The following is a 16,408-nucleotide window of genomic DNA, read 5'->3' as shown; positions in this document are numbered from 1 at the left end:
TTTTTTTGGCTTAACCGGGGATTGAACTTAGGCCTTTGCACTTGCCAGGGAAGAGCTTATTCTACTGAGCCATCTTCCTGGCCCAATAATGTTATTATTAATAATATCAATAGAAAATATAAAAGTGTCAGGGCTTATTAAACATGTCTGTGTACTTCAGAGGTTTTATACTTATATGTAGACAACCAGACAAGAACCTGACTCAAGGTTTCTTGTTCTTGTTCCTATATCACTTAAAATTCCATAGTTGGCAGACACTTGCCACGCTGGCGAATTTACCGAAGATATGAATCTCATGGCTCGTGAATAGCTGCTATTATAAAATACTGCACGTTGCCCACTAGGTTACAGTCTCACAAAGAGAGATCATGAAACTATATATATGAGTGTGCATTGGCACATGTGCACATAAAAACTGATTTTTCCAGTAAGTTCCATAACCTAAAAATGAATTTAACTTCATTTTACTTAAATTTTTGTTACTATGTCATGAACATCTTACCATGTCAATAATGTCGCTTCACATTATCTTCAAATGACAGATATGTAGGTCAATCAATGGATATGATTCATTTAATCAGTTACTCTCTATAGACAGATTGCTTGCCCTAAGATTCTATTACCAAGAAGCTTTGTGAGAATAAAAGAAAGAAAGAAAAACTTTCGGTGTAGAACAAATACCTCCATCACATTTGACATTTTTTTTCTATTTTCTTATAAGGAATAGCAATACTTTCTACTCATAGGGATGTTTAAAGAATTAAAGTTGGTATTAAGAATAAGTTTAGTGTAAGTGCAGAAGAAATAATAACCAATATCACTGTTATTGTTGTTAAGAACAAATACCATAAAAGAGTCTGGAGTCCTAAGCATTAGGGCACAAATACATGGACATATTCTCTGTTAGAACAATATGTGGCCTAATGTTAATAGTTAAGTCTAAGAATAGAGTTATTGCAGAACTCTATTAGAAAGTAACTTCACTCTAATGCTATTTTACTGCAAATTGCCATTTGTATTCATAAACCTGAGTTTTCTCTTGTTTTTTAATAAACATTTAAAATATGAATTGCGCCATTTTTGTTTGAACATATTGGCAAATATTGTTTTCTAGACATCTTAAATTACCAAAGCAAATCTAAAGTAAAATAAATAAGTAAGTCTTCACTAAGAACTGTTTGTTTTAAGTAGAGAGTCCCTGATAGAAAAAAAGCTCACACAAAGTAGAAAAATAGACATCCTACAAAACAATTGTCATAAGACAATGCATTTTAGAAATAGAGATAAGAAAATTGCATCTAAATTCATTCCAACTTGCTTTTCTCATCAGAAAATTGAAGTACAGAGGTTTTGTACTTATATGTAGACAACCAGAGCAGAACTAATACCTGATTCAGGGTTTCTTGTTCTTGTTCCCTATATCACTTAAAATTCCATAGTTGACATACACTTGCCATGCTGATGAATTTACAGAAGGTAAGAATCTCACAGCTCATGAATAACTGTTATTATAGAATACTGCACGTTGGTCACTAGATTGCAGGTAAATTTGGAGAATATTTCTTTAAATCTTTCTTACATTGAATATAAAAATTATGCTGGAACCTATACTATGCAGAGTTTCTCAAGCTGGAAATTTGGAATTGTTTTAAGAGTTTTATAGTTTAGTCCTCCAGTGTTGAAATATTTCCAAATTTTAAAGACTTTAGATGTATTCCAAGATTCTTAAACCTAGTAGTGGAACTGAGTCTGGTTGTTTGATGACAATGAAATTGTAGATAGAATTCAGCAGACTGAATTTTGTCTATCAAAATTTAGTAGACTTTATTGTTTGTATCTAAATGTGGGATTTAGGAGTTAGAGGAATAAAACACTTCCAAGCTTGCCCTGATGTTAGAAAAGCCTGGCATGTATTTATTTATTTATTAACACAGATTTTAGTATAAAATAATAATAAATCTTTAACATTCACATGCTAATAATAAGCAAAGCAAAACAGTATAGAATGAAAAATAAAGCACAAGAAATCCAGGTGGATCATACAACATTTGAAAGAGTACAAATTTTTTGCATGGATAGAAATTTGTTCAGATTATCCATGCTTGCTTCTATTTCCATCTCCAGCTTGTTGCTGATGAATTCCATAGCCCTCAGTTGCACCTTCCATAAGATAATAATGATCATGATGATAATCACAATAGCCTCATAGATGAAATAGCAAATACTTTGGATATGGTGAGCAACCTGCAAAGTTGGTAGGGAAGCACAGGCTCAAAAAAGCATGCAGCGTGTATAAGACTGGTTCACTGAAGTAACCAAGAGCTGATGAGCAACATTTCTGGGAATTAATGGGGATTTACAATGTTTCTAATACAATCTAGAGCAATTTGTGAAATGGTTCAAGAAACCTCCTATATCGATGTCTATTATGTTTCCAATGTTATCATGGTAGTATTGTTTATGCAATATTAAGTCATTTGGAATTGAATATAAACATATTACAAATCACCTGACACTGAAATCCACTTAAAATAATCAGAGCGATGTTTCAATTAGATGCTTTATCAATACACACCCTCTCAGGCACAACTGTCTCCTACAGAGAAAAAATAAATGACTTGGATTTTGTTTTGAACAGTGAAGCATAGTGCATATATAAAAATTACTTATATTTTAGCTACAGCATGAAATAGAGTAAAACATTTAATTACATGATTAATAAATGAGATTTAATCTTTTAAGAGAATATTAAAAACTCATTTATTTATTCGTTTGTTTGTTTAGAGACAGGGTCTCACTATGCATTTCAGGCTGGCCATGTGCTCACTTTGTAGCGCAGACTGGTCTGGAACTCGCAGAATCCCAGCCTCCTTAGTCCTGAGATTAGAAGGGTACACCACCATGCCTGGCTAAAAAATATGTTTTTGATAAGAGGAGATGGTAAATTTCTTAATGCTTGTGCGTCAGCTCAGCGTCACTACTCTATTCTATCACTGAAGCCGGATTGCAGCCATAGACAACGTAAATGCATGGACGTGGCTAAATTCTGATAGAGCTTCATTCTAGAAAGCAGATAGTAGTTTACAGGCCCAGAATCATTGTAAGACATTTCTGAGGCTGGCACACGCTCTGCTGGCATTCTACACTGAATCACAGTCTTAGCCCACATCACACTTTTCAGTTGTTTTCACTTATCTGTGTTTAATAAAACTGTACCATGGGGATTGTAAATCATTTCTAACAAAATCAAAATGATTGTATATAATTTCAAAATTATGTATGGAAAAATGTAAACCTATTGTTTAATGACATGATTATAATTAAGATCATTTCCACTAGAGGACAAAAATTCTTTTAGTCTACAAGAAAGTGAAACATGAAAATCCTTGAACTAGATATTGACACTTTGATAAAGACTAGAGAGATTTTATTTTCTACTGAATTTTAATTTAAACAATAAAAAGGAGTAAAGACACTGCTGCTGTATTTTAAATTTAAGTGTGACTGCCTGCCTAAAAGGCCCTATTTCCAATGAATCATATGTTGTTGTTTTTTTTCCTGTATTTAGGACAGGGTCTACAGGGTCTCAGTACGTAGATCATACTCTTGCTGATTCTTTTGTTTTCAGCTTCACTAGTGCTAGGATTACATTTGTGTGCCACCACACCCAGTCTCAGTAGCTGGCTCAGTGCGCCTTGTGGGTGGGGCCCGCGTGGCAGGCCCGGGGATTGAACCCACCTGGTGCACGCTGCCTAAGCAGGCGCTTTAGTCCACTGAGCTATCAGGCCGGCCCTGAAGCATACATTTCAAATGTGATATCTATTCTTATATTTCAGTGAAATAATTATAAATATTCTAATAATCTAATGCTCACTATTTTGATTGGTAATTAACTTTTTCTCTAATTTGAGAATACATTGTAATAGCCATTTCCAGGGGTAATTTTAATTATATTGCATCCTAATTTTAAAGTTCTCTAATTATTTTCTCAAGTTAGTATTTTATTTAGAAACCTGAAATCCAAATCCAATTGTGCAATTTAAAAAAAAAAAGTTGTGTCACTTCTAAAAGAATATTAGGGGGCTCTGGAGATGGCTCAGTAGAATAAGCACTTGCCTGGCAAGTGCAAGGGCCTGAGTTCAATCCCTGGTTTCAGCAAATAATAAAATAAAATAAAATAAAATAAAATAAAATAAAATAAAATAAAATATTACCTTGCTAGCCTATACAAAAGCTTGGGAACATCAACTGCCCCCAATGTATTTACTAGCTATTGTAAAATTTATCAGTTAGTTAGCTTGCAGGCTGATTTGTTTATATTTAGAAAAATTAAAAATTCTCTTGCTTATCAATATTCACAGGAAGTTAAAATATTATAGAAGTGTGATAGAGAAGTATAGTTCATCTTGAATTTGCTTCTTTTCTCAAAAAATAGGAAGTCAAATTCACTTATTATAAAGACAAAACAAAATTGATACAACTCCACATGAGAAACTAAAATTGTGAATTTTTTTCTTTCATTTGTAAAATTACTATAGATATATCTAAGTGATAATTGACTTTGTTTTTTGATTTTTTTTAATGTTTCCAGGTATAGGACAGGTGAACATTTTTCTACCAAAATAGTAGTATTCAGAAAAATTAATTTTCATACAGGGCTAGAGAGATAGCTCAGTAGAATAAGTGCTTGCCTGGTAAATGCAAGTCCTATGTTCAATCCCTGGTACTGCAAAAAAAAAAAAAATCATACATTGTGAGAAAAAAATAAACAGATGAAATATATAATAGATTTATGTTATTTTGCATTTAGCTTACCTTTTAAATTATTTCTTTTTTTTTTGCTTGATAAATTTATGCAATGACTGAATGAAAGTAAAATCTTAAATTTCTTTTGCATTTGTAAGGTAAATGTTCAAAGTGCCAATTTTGACAATTTATATGAGTATAATGGTAGTGAGCAATCATATGTTTAAGCCTATTGCATGCATTAGAATACTTGATAATAAGTGGCCATTATTACCTTTTTATATTATTAGTCAAAGGAAAAAATCAGTTATTAGAGTTATAATGTTGAGCATATTAAAATAATTTAACATGAAAGTGTAGAAAGATAAAAGAAGAGACTCTTTCAAGACTCTATTAGGGGTGATAATAGTGCTATTTTTGCTTAGTATGCAGCAATAATGTTTAACAGTGTTTTCAGAGGAAGTTACAGTGATTTCTCATGAACTTATTTCCAAAAATGTTGAAATGACTTAGTATTTTTCATGCCTGTCTTAGAACGACAGTCAAGCAACAATCTGGTGCTAGCAGTCTCTGCTGAATGTCATTGTTTTACAGTGAATTGGGTATAAAATGAATACCTCAATGAAAATCACTTAACTGAATTTCTCTATTTTAAAATATGTAAACAATAAGATCATTGTGTCTCATCATGCAGTTAAGATGAAGGAATAATAAATACCAATAATACTGTTGTGTAGATCCTAGCGTAAGACAGTGTGCTACAAACCCAGTTGAGAATATAGACAATGACATTGGAAATATGCAGTTAGAGTCACTATGTTGTAGTGTCATGACACTGATTGCAGCCAATGATTACTCAAGGAATTAGGCTATAAACTGGTTTAAATGCAAATAATTCAATTCACAAAATTTTTCTTTTGTTTATTAATGTTTTTTAACAATAGTAAAATATGATTTGGCAGAAATTATCAGAAGAAAACATATGTAATGATAAGTAGAATGACATCAGCAATTTATTCCCCTCCTTTATGCTTTTCTTTTCATTATGCCTAGAATACTAGAAGAAGCTGTTTCAGAATTGTAATGAATTTTCTCTGACCACACATACACTGTAACTTCTTAGTTCTGAAACCTAATTACTGTGCTAGTGTAAATATCCTTCCAGTGAGAAAGTATTTCCGAATTCTTAACAGAGATGGAAAGAGAGCTCAAGAGAAAGAGAGTAGAGGAGAGTTCTAGAGACAAGAAGTTTGGTTTTAGCTAGCAAAAAGGAGAAACAAACTGTGAATTCTCCCACCTCCACTTCTGGAATGAAAATGAATACTGAGATTATTGGATAGCACTGAATTTGAGTGTTGATTCCATTAAAGGAGTAAAAGAATTGAAATTTCAGAAGTAGTGATTCTTAGGACTGGCCTGATAGCTCAGTGAACTAAAGCACCTGCTTAGGCAAGCGCAGCTGGGGTTTGATTCCTTGCACCAGTGGCGTGCACCTATAATCCCAGTGCTTGGGAGGCTGAAGACAGAAGGATCACTACAAGTCCAGTCTGTGTAGTGAAACCTTGTAGACCTTGTACGAAATACATTAAAAAACAGTAATTCTTTAGTATGCCTTTATTTAATTTCCTAAGAAATCAAATGATCGCATAACTCTGTACCATTGACAAGGGGAAATCATAGTTAAAATTTACTAGGGTTTTGCTGGATTCTAGATTTCACAAATACATAAAGGAAATGAGTAGTGATCTCTATTTGTGTTATATAGACAAAAATAATACTCATCTTACTTTTAATGATGCCAATTCTCTTTGTTCTTATCAAGGATAATTTTCTTCATTTTTTCTAATTATGTAATCATAAGCAGTCACATAAGTTACTAAAGTTATCAGTGTAATTTATAATAGTTATTATTTGCAGATTTTAATGTACAGCTAGATGACCTAGTAATAATCTAAACCATTTTCATTGATCTTGATTTTGAAGACTTGAAATTTTTGTTTACAGAATGCAGTTGTTCTGTCCGCCCTTTTTTAATTCAAAGGAATCTTGCCCTTTGCTCAGTGTGGAAAGAAAACGCTGTGTTTTTGTTATACCTTTAATAACAAAACACAAATGTCTACTATACTGTACTTGTACAAAATGTATTATTTTGAAAACCACTGATAAATACAGTTATTGCCATACTTTATGCACTTTAAAATTCCAAAGCCATAGGTGCTGTCAGATAACTTTATAAGTAGTGGCTTAAAACGCTGTTGCCTGCTTCAGCAATGTAGAAACATCCACACCATATATTCTATTGAAGACAAAGCTAGTGGAAACGTTGTCGGTATGAAAAGGCTTAAAATGAATTATTTGCCTGTTAACACTCCCTTGTGTTTAGTGTGCTGCAGAAAGAATGCTTGTTATCAATGTGAAAAGCAGTGCTTTTGAATTAAGAGAAAAGTTCAACGTGCTTTGTTTTCAACCCATTGTGTGTATCAATTTATAGCCCAGAATTCAACGGGATTTTTTTCAAAACTTCACTCTTCTATACTGAACACAATATTTATGTTTAATCAAAGCTATGATGCTACGATGTGGCACCATATATAGAGCCATTTACTTTTAGACCAAATTCTGTTTCCTATATACCAACTCCAAATTTGTCTGGAGGTAAATCGATCTTTTTGTGATGACTTTAAAGAGTGAAAGATCTATTTACTTTTCTCTTTTTTCCTTTCTTTCTTTTATTCTTTCTTTTTTTAAAAAAAATATGTGTTTAGTACAGGGTCTCACTATACAGCTCGGACTCTTACAGATCCTCCTGTTTTCAGTCTCCCAGCACTAGGATTTCAGGCGTGCACCCCACATCCAGACTCAGTGATCAGCTCAGCTTGCCCAAAGGTGGAGCTGGCACAGAATGTGATGCCTGAGATCAAACCCCAATTCCTGTACTTTCCTAAGCAGGTGCTTATTCTGCTGAGTTATCTTGCCGGCCCTCTATTTTCATTTTTCCTTAGTAATGCTTCCTTTAGATATATCTGTAATTAAAAATCTTGTCATGTTTATATTGTAAGTAGTAGGAGATCCTTTTGTAGTTGACATACATATCTCTACTCTCTAATATATTACAAATTTGTATGAGCAGTGTTGTCACATACATATGAAGTTAATATAGGCAAACATAACATATACAGTCTTACGTATTATTATGAGGCAAATAATTCTAGTACCTAATGCAAAATGTTATGTCTTTTCTGCCTCAGTGTTTAATCTTCTGTCCCATTCAGAGTACTTTTAATCTGAAATAAATCAGTTTTCATCTTGAGAAATTTCATTTGGAACATTTTGATATTCAATTTCCATGAGGGTCAAGATGAAGGAGAAGGGAGGAAGTTATTTAGGGTAAAAAATTTAAGGATGGATTTAATAACTTCAGTATCCTGCTTTAATATTTCTGAGCTTATTTTTTAATATCTTAATAGATTTTTAAGGTCCTTGTTTAATTCCACCATTTTGCTAATTCCTAGCAATGATTTTATTGATTCATCTCTCTCCTAGGTATAGTTATATTTTCTCAGATATTACATGCAGTGTAATACCTGACCATATCTCAGATTCTATGTATTTTACATTGATGGATTATAGGTAGTTTTGCATGATCTATGTGCTGAGCTAAAGTAGTACTGTGAAGTGAGTTTATCTACTGGGCTGCATAGGGGGCACAGTCCCATAGTCCTCCTCCTTGGTAAGGACACAGAAGAGAGTGAGGATTTCCAGAATACCAGCAGCTCACAACCACTTCATCTGATCCCATCACATCAGCCAGACTGGAAATGCTGGAACTGCTCGGTGTGGTGAAGCTTTTCCCTTTAAAAGATTTTTTTCTGATTATTTCATGACTTTGCAATGAGTAGTATAAAATTGTTCTGTGTGGTTAAGCATCAAGGGTATTGTTTATAGACTTAACAATTAGAGAGTGTGGTCTCCATAGTCAGAGATGGAATTCTAGGAACACTTACTTGAACATGAGTATGATGATCAAAAACTGACCATAGAATTCAGTTTCCTTGTCACGCTCATATTCTACTTCTCTTTTTGTCTTGCAGGGACACATCTGAAGACTAGTATTCTGACTTTTTTTTTTTTTTTACTTGATTAGAAATGAGAGTCAAAATGATGAGATCATTGTATTTTTCATCTCACGAGTATGTCATTATATAGAAACCCAGGAACTATTTTAAAGTACACCATACTGTTATGTTGTTAGGCCATGACCATTATCATACTGCACCTAGGATTTTAAAAATTAAGAAGGAACTGTATTATGAAACTGAAAATTTTAATGTATTATTTCTTATATTTTGGCAATATTTTGTATATGTAGTACCTCCCAGATACTGATAATCTTACATTACAGTTGTTTTGAGCCTTTACAATATTACATTTTTTCCAAATATGGATTAATTTTTTCATATTATATTTTCTAAGTTTAAAAACTTACTTTCTGTAGACAAATACTGTTTCTCAATAAGCTTACCATGTTTGATTCCTGCATAAAAATGCTACTCTTTTGCAATAATGCAATGTGAAGTATTTATTGAAGGCATTTTATGCTAGGTAAAATGGGAGTTGCACAAGTGAAAAATAATCTTTAAGAGAAATGGATGTTGGGCTAAATAATTCACATTTAAGTTAACTGTCTTACAGACATATTGCTTGGGTTGCTTGTGTGGTAAAATAGATCTTTAGACCCTAAATCTTCTTCTACTCTGTCCAAATGAATGTGGACTTTCTTTTTTTATTATAATTTTATTTTATTTTCAAGAGTAAAAATAAAAGCAAGAACAAAAATCAGAAACAAAGACAGACACAGGGTAACATGCAAACAATACATATGTTATAGATTTTCAAAACAAGAATAGCTGATTAACAATGCTTGATATATTATCTATTTTTATCATCAAATCTGTTCCTCAACAGATATAGTTCTGTAAGATTGAACATATGATTGCATATTAAAATTTGCTTTCAAAAAAATCTTAAATTTTTGTTCATCTTTTTTTCTTTTATTACCTTTAAAAATTAATTTTAAAGAGAGTATAGTAATAATTGGTACTCTCTATGTGTGTTTTGGAAGTCAACTTGGTATCATTTTAAAAAGCAAGTTCAGAAACATTTATTGATGATATTCAATAACTAAATTTGTACTTCTATTCTTATTTTCCATGAACAGAAAATATAATAAATATATTTGGGGTACTACCATTTTTAAAATTTTTAAATAAGATGACTCTATTGGAAGAATATGTAACTCTATGGATATTTTACACGTGTAGTCTCGTGAAGCAGGCAGGACACTTAACAGTTCTGTGCCCACAAAGCATCTCTTTATACTCTCTCTAGTCACATTCTTCCGTGCCTTTAACCACTGATCATACTGATCTGGTCTTTGTTATAACTATTTTGCATTTTGAGAAGCCTTATAAATGAAATGACAGTATGTATTTTTAGGGGGAACTGATTTTTTTACTCATTGTTGAGAGTCACTCATGTTGTTGCATCAGTAGTTCATTTTTTATTGTTAACTAGTATCTCCTTTTACATGTGTATGACAGTCTGTTTACATAGTCACTCACTCATTGAAAGATGTAGGGGCCAGTGAGATGGCTCAGTGGAATAAGCGCTTCCCTGGCAAGTGCAAGGGCCTCACTTCAATCCCTAGTTCCATGAAGAAAAAAAAATAAAGAAAGAAAGAAAGATGTAGGCTGTCTCTAGCTTTTGGCACAGAAAGTTCCTATAATACTCTCAGTTCATTTCCACTGAATTATCTATTAGATTGTCTGTGTACCTTTTCAAAAATCAATTGTCCACATTTATGTATGTGTACTTCTGAGTAGCAGCCTATTTGCTTTATCTATATGCCCATTATTTGGGCAGTGTGGCAATACCTTAATCAGCACGACTTCAATAGTAGTAAATCTTAACCTAGAGCAGTACGAACCCTTCCTTTATATTATTTTTTAAAATTGGGCTTTGCTCTCATACTTTATTTGTATTTGCAAATTGAAGTAAGAATCATCTTGCTTATATTTACAGATAGCATTGCTAGGGGGTTGAAAGAAGTTATATGTACAGATTATTTGGGGCATGATAGTGTCATTTGTATGCTGGGACTTTCAATCCACAAAATGAGATAGCTCTCCATTTATTTATATCTTTTAAAATTTATGGGACCAGGCGTACAGCACAGCAGGACAGTGCCTGTCCAGGTACCAAAACAAAACAAAACAAATAAAAAAATCACACATAAGATTTATGTGATTATTTTTATGATGTTCAATGTAGAAATCCCATAGGAGTTTTAAAACATATATTTATTCACTGATTATTTTTTAAAATGGAAATGAATTGCATTGATGTTTTCATTTCTGAAATTTTTTTCCAGAATTTAGAAACGTGATTGAATTTTTATGATGTATTTGAGTATAGCAACCATGTTTAATTCATTTATTCAACCTAAAACATTTTTTCCTTTGATTCCTTGTTAATTTCGCATAAATATTAGTTTTTATTCTTTTTTGGAGATATTCATTACAAATAATTTTTGGAAATTGTTTTATAGAATTTATCTTCTTCATTCACTAAGGATTGTCACCATTGAGACTTGCTGAATTTTTTTAAAATGTTTGATCCATTTAAAAAATTCTAATAGTGAAAATAACTTTCATTTTCAGAACTTTTCAAGTATTCACCTTAAGCCATGTGTAAGTGGGCTATTAAATAAAATTACATTCATAAATTAGGAGTTTTCTGGGTGTCAGTGTAGGTGTAAAATAATTTTGAAATTACCATTTGTGTTTCAAAATAATTTTGATATTACCATTTGTGTTTCACAAATTACCATTTGTGTTTCAAAATAGAATGAGCAGGTCTTAGCATACGTTTGTTATAGTTCATTATTGATTACAGCTGATAGAAGCTCTCAATATCTTTCTCTTGGGCCTGTGAGATAGCTCAGCAGTCTAATGCGCCTACTTGGGCAAGCTTAGGCAAGTGCACAGGGACTGTAGTTTGATCTCCAGCACCACATGCCATGCCAGCCCTGCCTCCAGGGTGGGCTGAGCTGGCCACGAATAAATTTTCTCTTCATATGTTTAATTTGCTGCATATAAAATAAAAGAGCAAATAATCACACTGTTATATGATGGAAACCTGTAAGTATTCCTTTTTGTCTTATGCAAAAAAAATCACTAAATTTTAACATCTTTAACAGCCAAAATAATAACTGCAGCAAAGTGTTAGTGCAAGCCCTTTTTACGTTAGTGCAGATCTCTCTTTGCTTATGAACAATGACTCTTTATACAAAAGAGCTTTTATTGCATTTTTTGACTTTGAATAGATTGTATACATCATAAACACTGAAATATCTACTTGAAAACATTTCCTTATCTAGCCATAAATTCAAGGCACAATTTTTATAACAAATGTATTATATATTCTTGATATAAGAGTTAAAGTCATTGTGTCCAATTTGTATTTGAGAAGACATTTGAGTGATTATTTTGTGTTAAAAAGAATAGTTTTTTAACTATTAACAAATATGCACATTAGTTACTCTCCTAAGACCGAAAATGAAACAAGTGTTTAACCTGATATTTTGATATTTTGCTTTCTCCTAGATATTAAAGTTTTAGATTTTTGAATGTTTGTGCTAAATCTGTTTTAAGAACACACTGTTTTACAATATATAAAAGTAATTCTTGTTCAAAAATAATGCTGTAATACAAATGGCTTATTTTTCTTTTAGCTTGACTTTTGTATGAAAATGCTGTTATTTCACATTCAGATTATTTAAAATTAGTTTTCAGATGCTCTTGAAGCCTGCCTACATAATGGAGATGTTATTTCTTTGTGGTTTTTGTAATGAGTTAGTTTTATGTTTGTTAAGGTGCAAATAGCTATTTCATTATTCTAACTATAAATTTACACTTTCTTACATTCCTATCTACATATTTTAATGGATGAATAAAAACTTCACTATTAAATTCCAATGGCCAGATACACTGATATACTTATAAAATTTTAAAATCATGCTTATCAAATTTTATGGTTATAAGTCAATCTTGCTTTGTTCTACATTTCTTCTACCTTTCTTCCATCTTGCTCACTTGTCCTTCATATCTCCTTTCACCCATCTCTTTTTCTTTTTCTTTTTCTCTTTGATTTCATTTTTCCCCTTTTTTCCCCTATACATATAATTTCTTTCAAGCCTTTCTTTTGTCTTTCTTCATCAAGTTAAAACAATATTTGGTAACAATTCCTTTACAATCCCATCAAGCATTCACACACACACACACACACACACACACACACACACACAGCACACACACACATGCAGTAACACATGCAAGTATTTGAATGCATCCATATTTACACATGATCATTACCAGTTCTTCATTGAATAGTATCTTATTTCTTCATTTATTCTTTTTGTTTAATACTATTTAGAACTGCGATAATATGCAAACATTTATAGATGATGTGTGAGGAAAGAAAGTTTCCCTCGATGCCCTCTTTATGTCTCACTGAATAAGGGTTCTCATTTTATGAGCCTTCTCCTAAGAAAAACTATTAAAATCACAAGACTATTTATAATATTATTTATGTTTCTTAATTAGAGTTTAAATTTCTTCTTACCTTTTGCTTTCTCCCTACTACCCACAATTCTCTGTTCCTGAGGTATTTTAAGACACATAGGCTTAGCTTTTAAATGACAGCTTGAGTGGGATGAAGAAGTTTTGAGCAATTCCAAAGAGGAACTAATATTAAATATGTAGCTATATTTTTGCCTGTGCAGATCCTCATTGATTTTGCTAGAAGGTCAATTTACCCTTAAAAGATGATAGTTTGACATTATAGAAGGAAAAATCATGATGTTTCATTGAATTCAGAAACTACTACAATAGGTTAATGAAAAATTTCCTCTACCCGCTACTGGTTAAAGATGGCTAAGAGGAAATGAACCCTCCTGTTCATCTTTTTACAGTTTAATAAAGGTCATTTAGACTAAGAAAAGAAAAGACAGATTAAGAAATGTATGTTAGTTTTTTTCTGCCTCCAAACTTCTACCAGAAAATGAAACTTAAATAATTCCGTAATTCTTTTCACATAACTTTTTCAAGTAATTGATCACAGACAAATAGATGATTATGCTGAAATTAAGAAAAAAGAATATTCTCATTTTAAATTGGCCTTGTTAAAAGAAAGCGTATTGAGCGCTACCTGATGCCTCACCTTGGGCCCTTTGGCCGCTGCATGCTCTGCGTGTCCCTGATACTTGTGTGCTGGAGGGCCTTGTCCAAACCATCGCTGCTCCAGAGCATAATGGCGTGATATGAAGTGATGCAGGGAACAGGAGACTCTTTGTCACCCAGTCAGCTGCATGAAGAAGTAGCGTGCATGAATGTACAGTACAGGGAGATCTGTGAAAGATCCAGTCTCTCTCTCCCAAAAGACTCTGTTCCATGATACAAGGAGAATTCAGTTCTTTTTGGCAGATGTCCATGTCAGTTTGGAAGCAGTAAAGACAACCAGAAAACAAGCCTGATTTCTCAATGTCCTTACTCTCGGTGATTTAAGTAACTTTTTCCCCCTTACTTTTCCTTTTACCTTGTTTTAATGAAGCAGAAAGTGATACCTATTTCCACTAGATTGTTTTAATACAATTTCCATAACTGGGGTACAGCAGAGAGTGAATCAGAGATGAATTCATCCACATGTGAAAGGCTTGTATCTGTTCCTAGCAAAATTTGCAGGACAGATCATGTAATTTTTTTACTTGAGGAGTAGATGGTTTCAAATGAGTTGTATCAAAAGGCTATCAAATCCTTGCAATAATATAATCATATTTAAAAAATATTATTGAATAATTCACGCTTTTAATATGGAGAAATTAGGTAATTTTCCTACCCCCTCCCACAATTTTCAATCTTGATTTATAAGTCATGTAACTACACAGACAGTGTTATCTATCCTAGTACTAACACAGAATGTCAGTTAGGACAGGCTCATTGTTTACTTTAACAGGTAATTTGTGGACCGGAATCATTTAATTGTTCTGAGTACATAATTACATGTCAGCATTTTCCAATTTAATTAAAATGTACAAATCTGAAGATTAAGGGAATTTTTGAATTATTAATCATTTTTCCACTAGGAAATCTTGTTGCTCTGCAGGAGATTTGTCCAGTGTACAACTATACGTATTTTTTTCCTTCTCTTTCACAGACAGACAATTTTCCCGCAGAGCCCAATTACATGGGCAGCAGGCAGCAGTTTGTTCAAAGGTAAGGCCTATTAAATAACTTTCTCAGCTTCTCCATTTGCATTCGTGTCAAAATTGTTTTGCAAGAGACTACATTTAAGATTGAAACTAGTAGAGACAACACTTTCTCTTCTTTTTTTTTATGTGTATTTCAGTAGCTCCACATTTAAGGACCCAGAAAGAGCCAGCCTGAGAGACAGTGGGCACGGGGACAGTGATCAGGCTGACAGTGACCAAGACACTAACAAAGGCTCCTGCTGTGACATGTCTGTTAGGGAGGCACTCAAGATGAAAACTACTTCAGCTAAAAGCCAACCACTTGAACAAGGTGAGTGAAGTCTTCCAATGCTTACAAAGTGTAAAGCTTAAGCAATCATTATAAGCCTATTAGTACTAGACTTACAGTTTATCACAGTGGAACAGACCGTTGATAATATATCAGAGAAACAGCAAATCCTACAATTACCCCAGACAAAAAGCAACTATTCAATATCACAGGCACAACTGTAAAAGAAAGGTCATGAAGATCAGACTTTAATTTTCTTAAAATGAAAACTTGACCAAAAACTAGACTGTTCTTATGTTGTGGGTATTTCCTAGGCTCTCTTGTTTTAGGCTTAATTAATGGGAAATATAGCCTCTACTAGTAATATATGCACATTATAATATATTAACTTACATTATTAAAATTAGTACATGAAACAATTTTTGGATGAAATGAAACTTGATTTGAAATTTAACTCATCAGTTTGTGGTTTATTTTTAATCTGCATTTTAGCTCAAAAAATAATTTTTCAGGAGTCAAATAGTAGCTAAGACACTTTTATATCCAGTTGACTTATCTATAGATCTTCATAGATATAAAATAAATAGCATCATTATAAATATTTCAATGATGATATTGCAGATACATACAAGGATATATATATATATATATATATATATGAAATCTGACTTCATACATACATGTAATTGTAAAAGTCTATCTCCAAGTTCTTTAATATAACCTTTTATTAATTTTGTTAATTGTAATCTCTCGATTTTTCAGATACAATGAACTATTTGCTAATGCTCCATTCAAAGAGAATTACAATGCTTATATATATGTCTTCAAATTATAAGATATTTTATGTTTTGTTGTAAAAATGAAAAGAATGGGCCGGGGAGATGGCTCAGTAGAATAAGCGCTTGCCTGGCAAGCACAAGGACCTGAGTTCAATCCCTGGTTCTCCAAAAAAAACAAAAAAAACAAAAAAAACAAAAAACGGAGTACAAGGCAAATAAATTTTAGAATTACACATAATTAGATTAGCTAATAAAATATTAATCTTTAAAACCTTTTCATTTTAATAA

General features: G+C 32.4%; 1 protein-coding gene across 1 annotated transcript in view; it reads left to right on the top strand.

Annotated features, from left to right (window-relative positions):
- Pcdh17 (protocadherin 17) overlaps positions 1 to 16,408 on the top strand; it is a 96,264-nt gene that overhangs the window by 18,294 nt on the left and 61,562 nt on the right. Inside the window, exons 2-3 of the mRNA XM_004642306.2 lie at positions 15,019 to 15,077; positions 15,211 to 15,383. Coding sequence (XP_004642363.1) covers positions 15,019 to 15,077; positions 15,211 to 15,383 — 232 coding nt within the window. The remainder of the gene's footprint in view (positions 1 to 15,018; positions 15,078 to 15,210; positions 15,384 to 16,408) is intronic.

The sequence above is a fragment of the Octodon degus genome, unplaced genomic scaffold, assembly GCF_000260255.1.
Source record: "Octodon degus isolate 3935 unplaced genomic scaffold, OctDeg1.0 scaffold00150, whole genome shotgun sequence".
Classification (NCBI taxonomy): domain Eukaryota; kingdom Metazoa; phylum Chordata; class Mammalia; order Rodentia; family Octodontidae; genus Octodon; species Octodon degus.
This window is presented reverse-complemented; position numbering and strand designations above follow the sequence as displayed.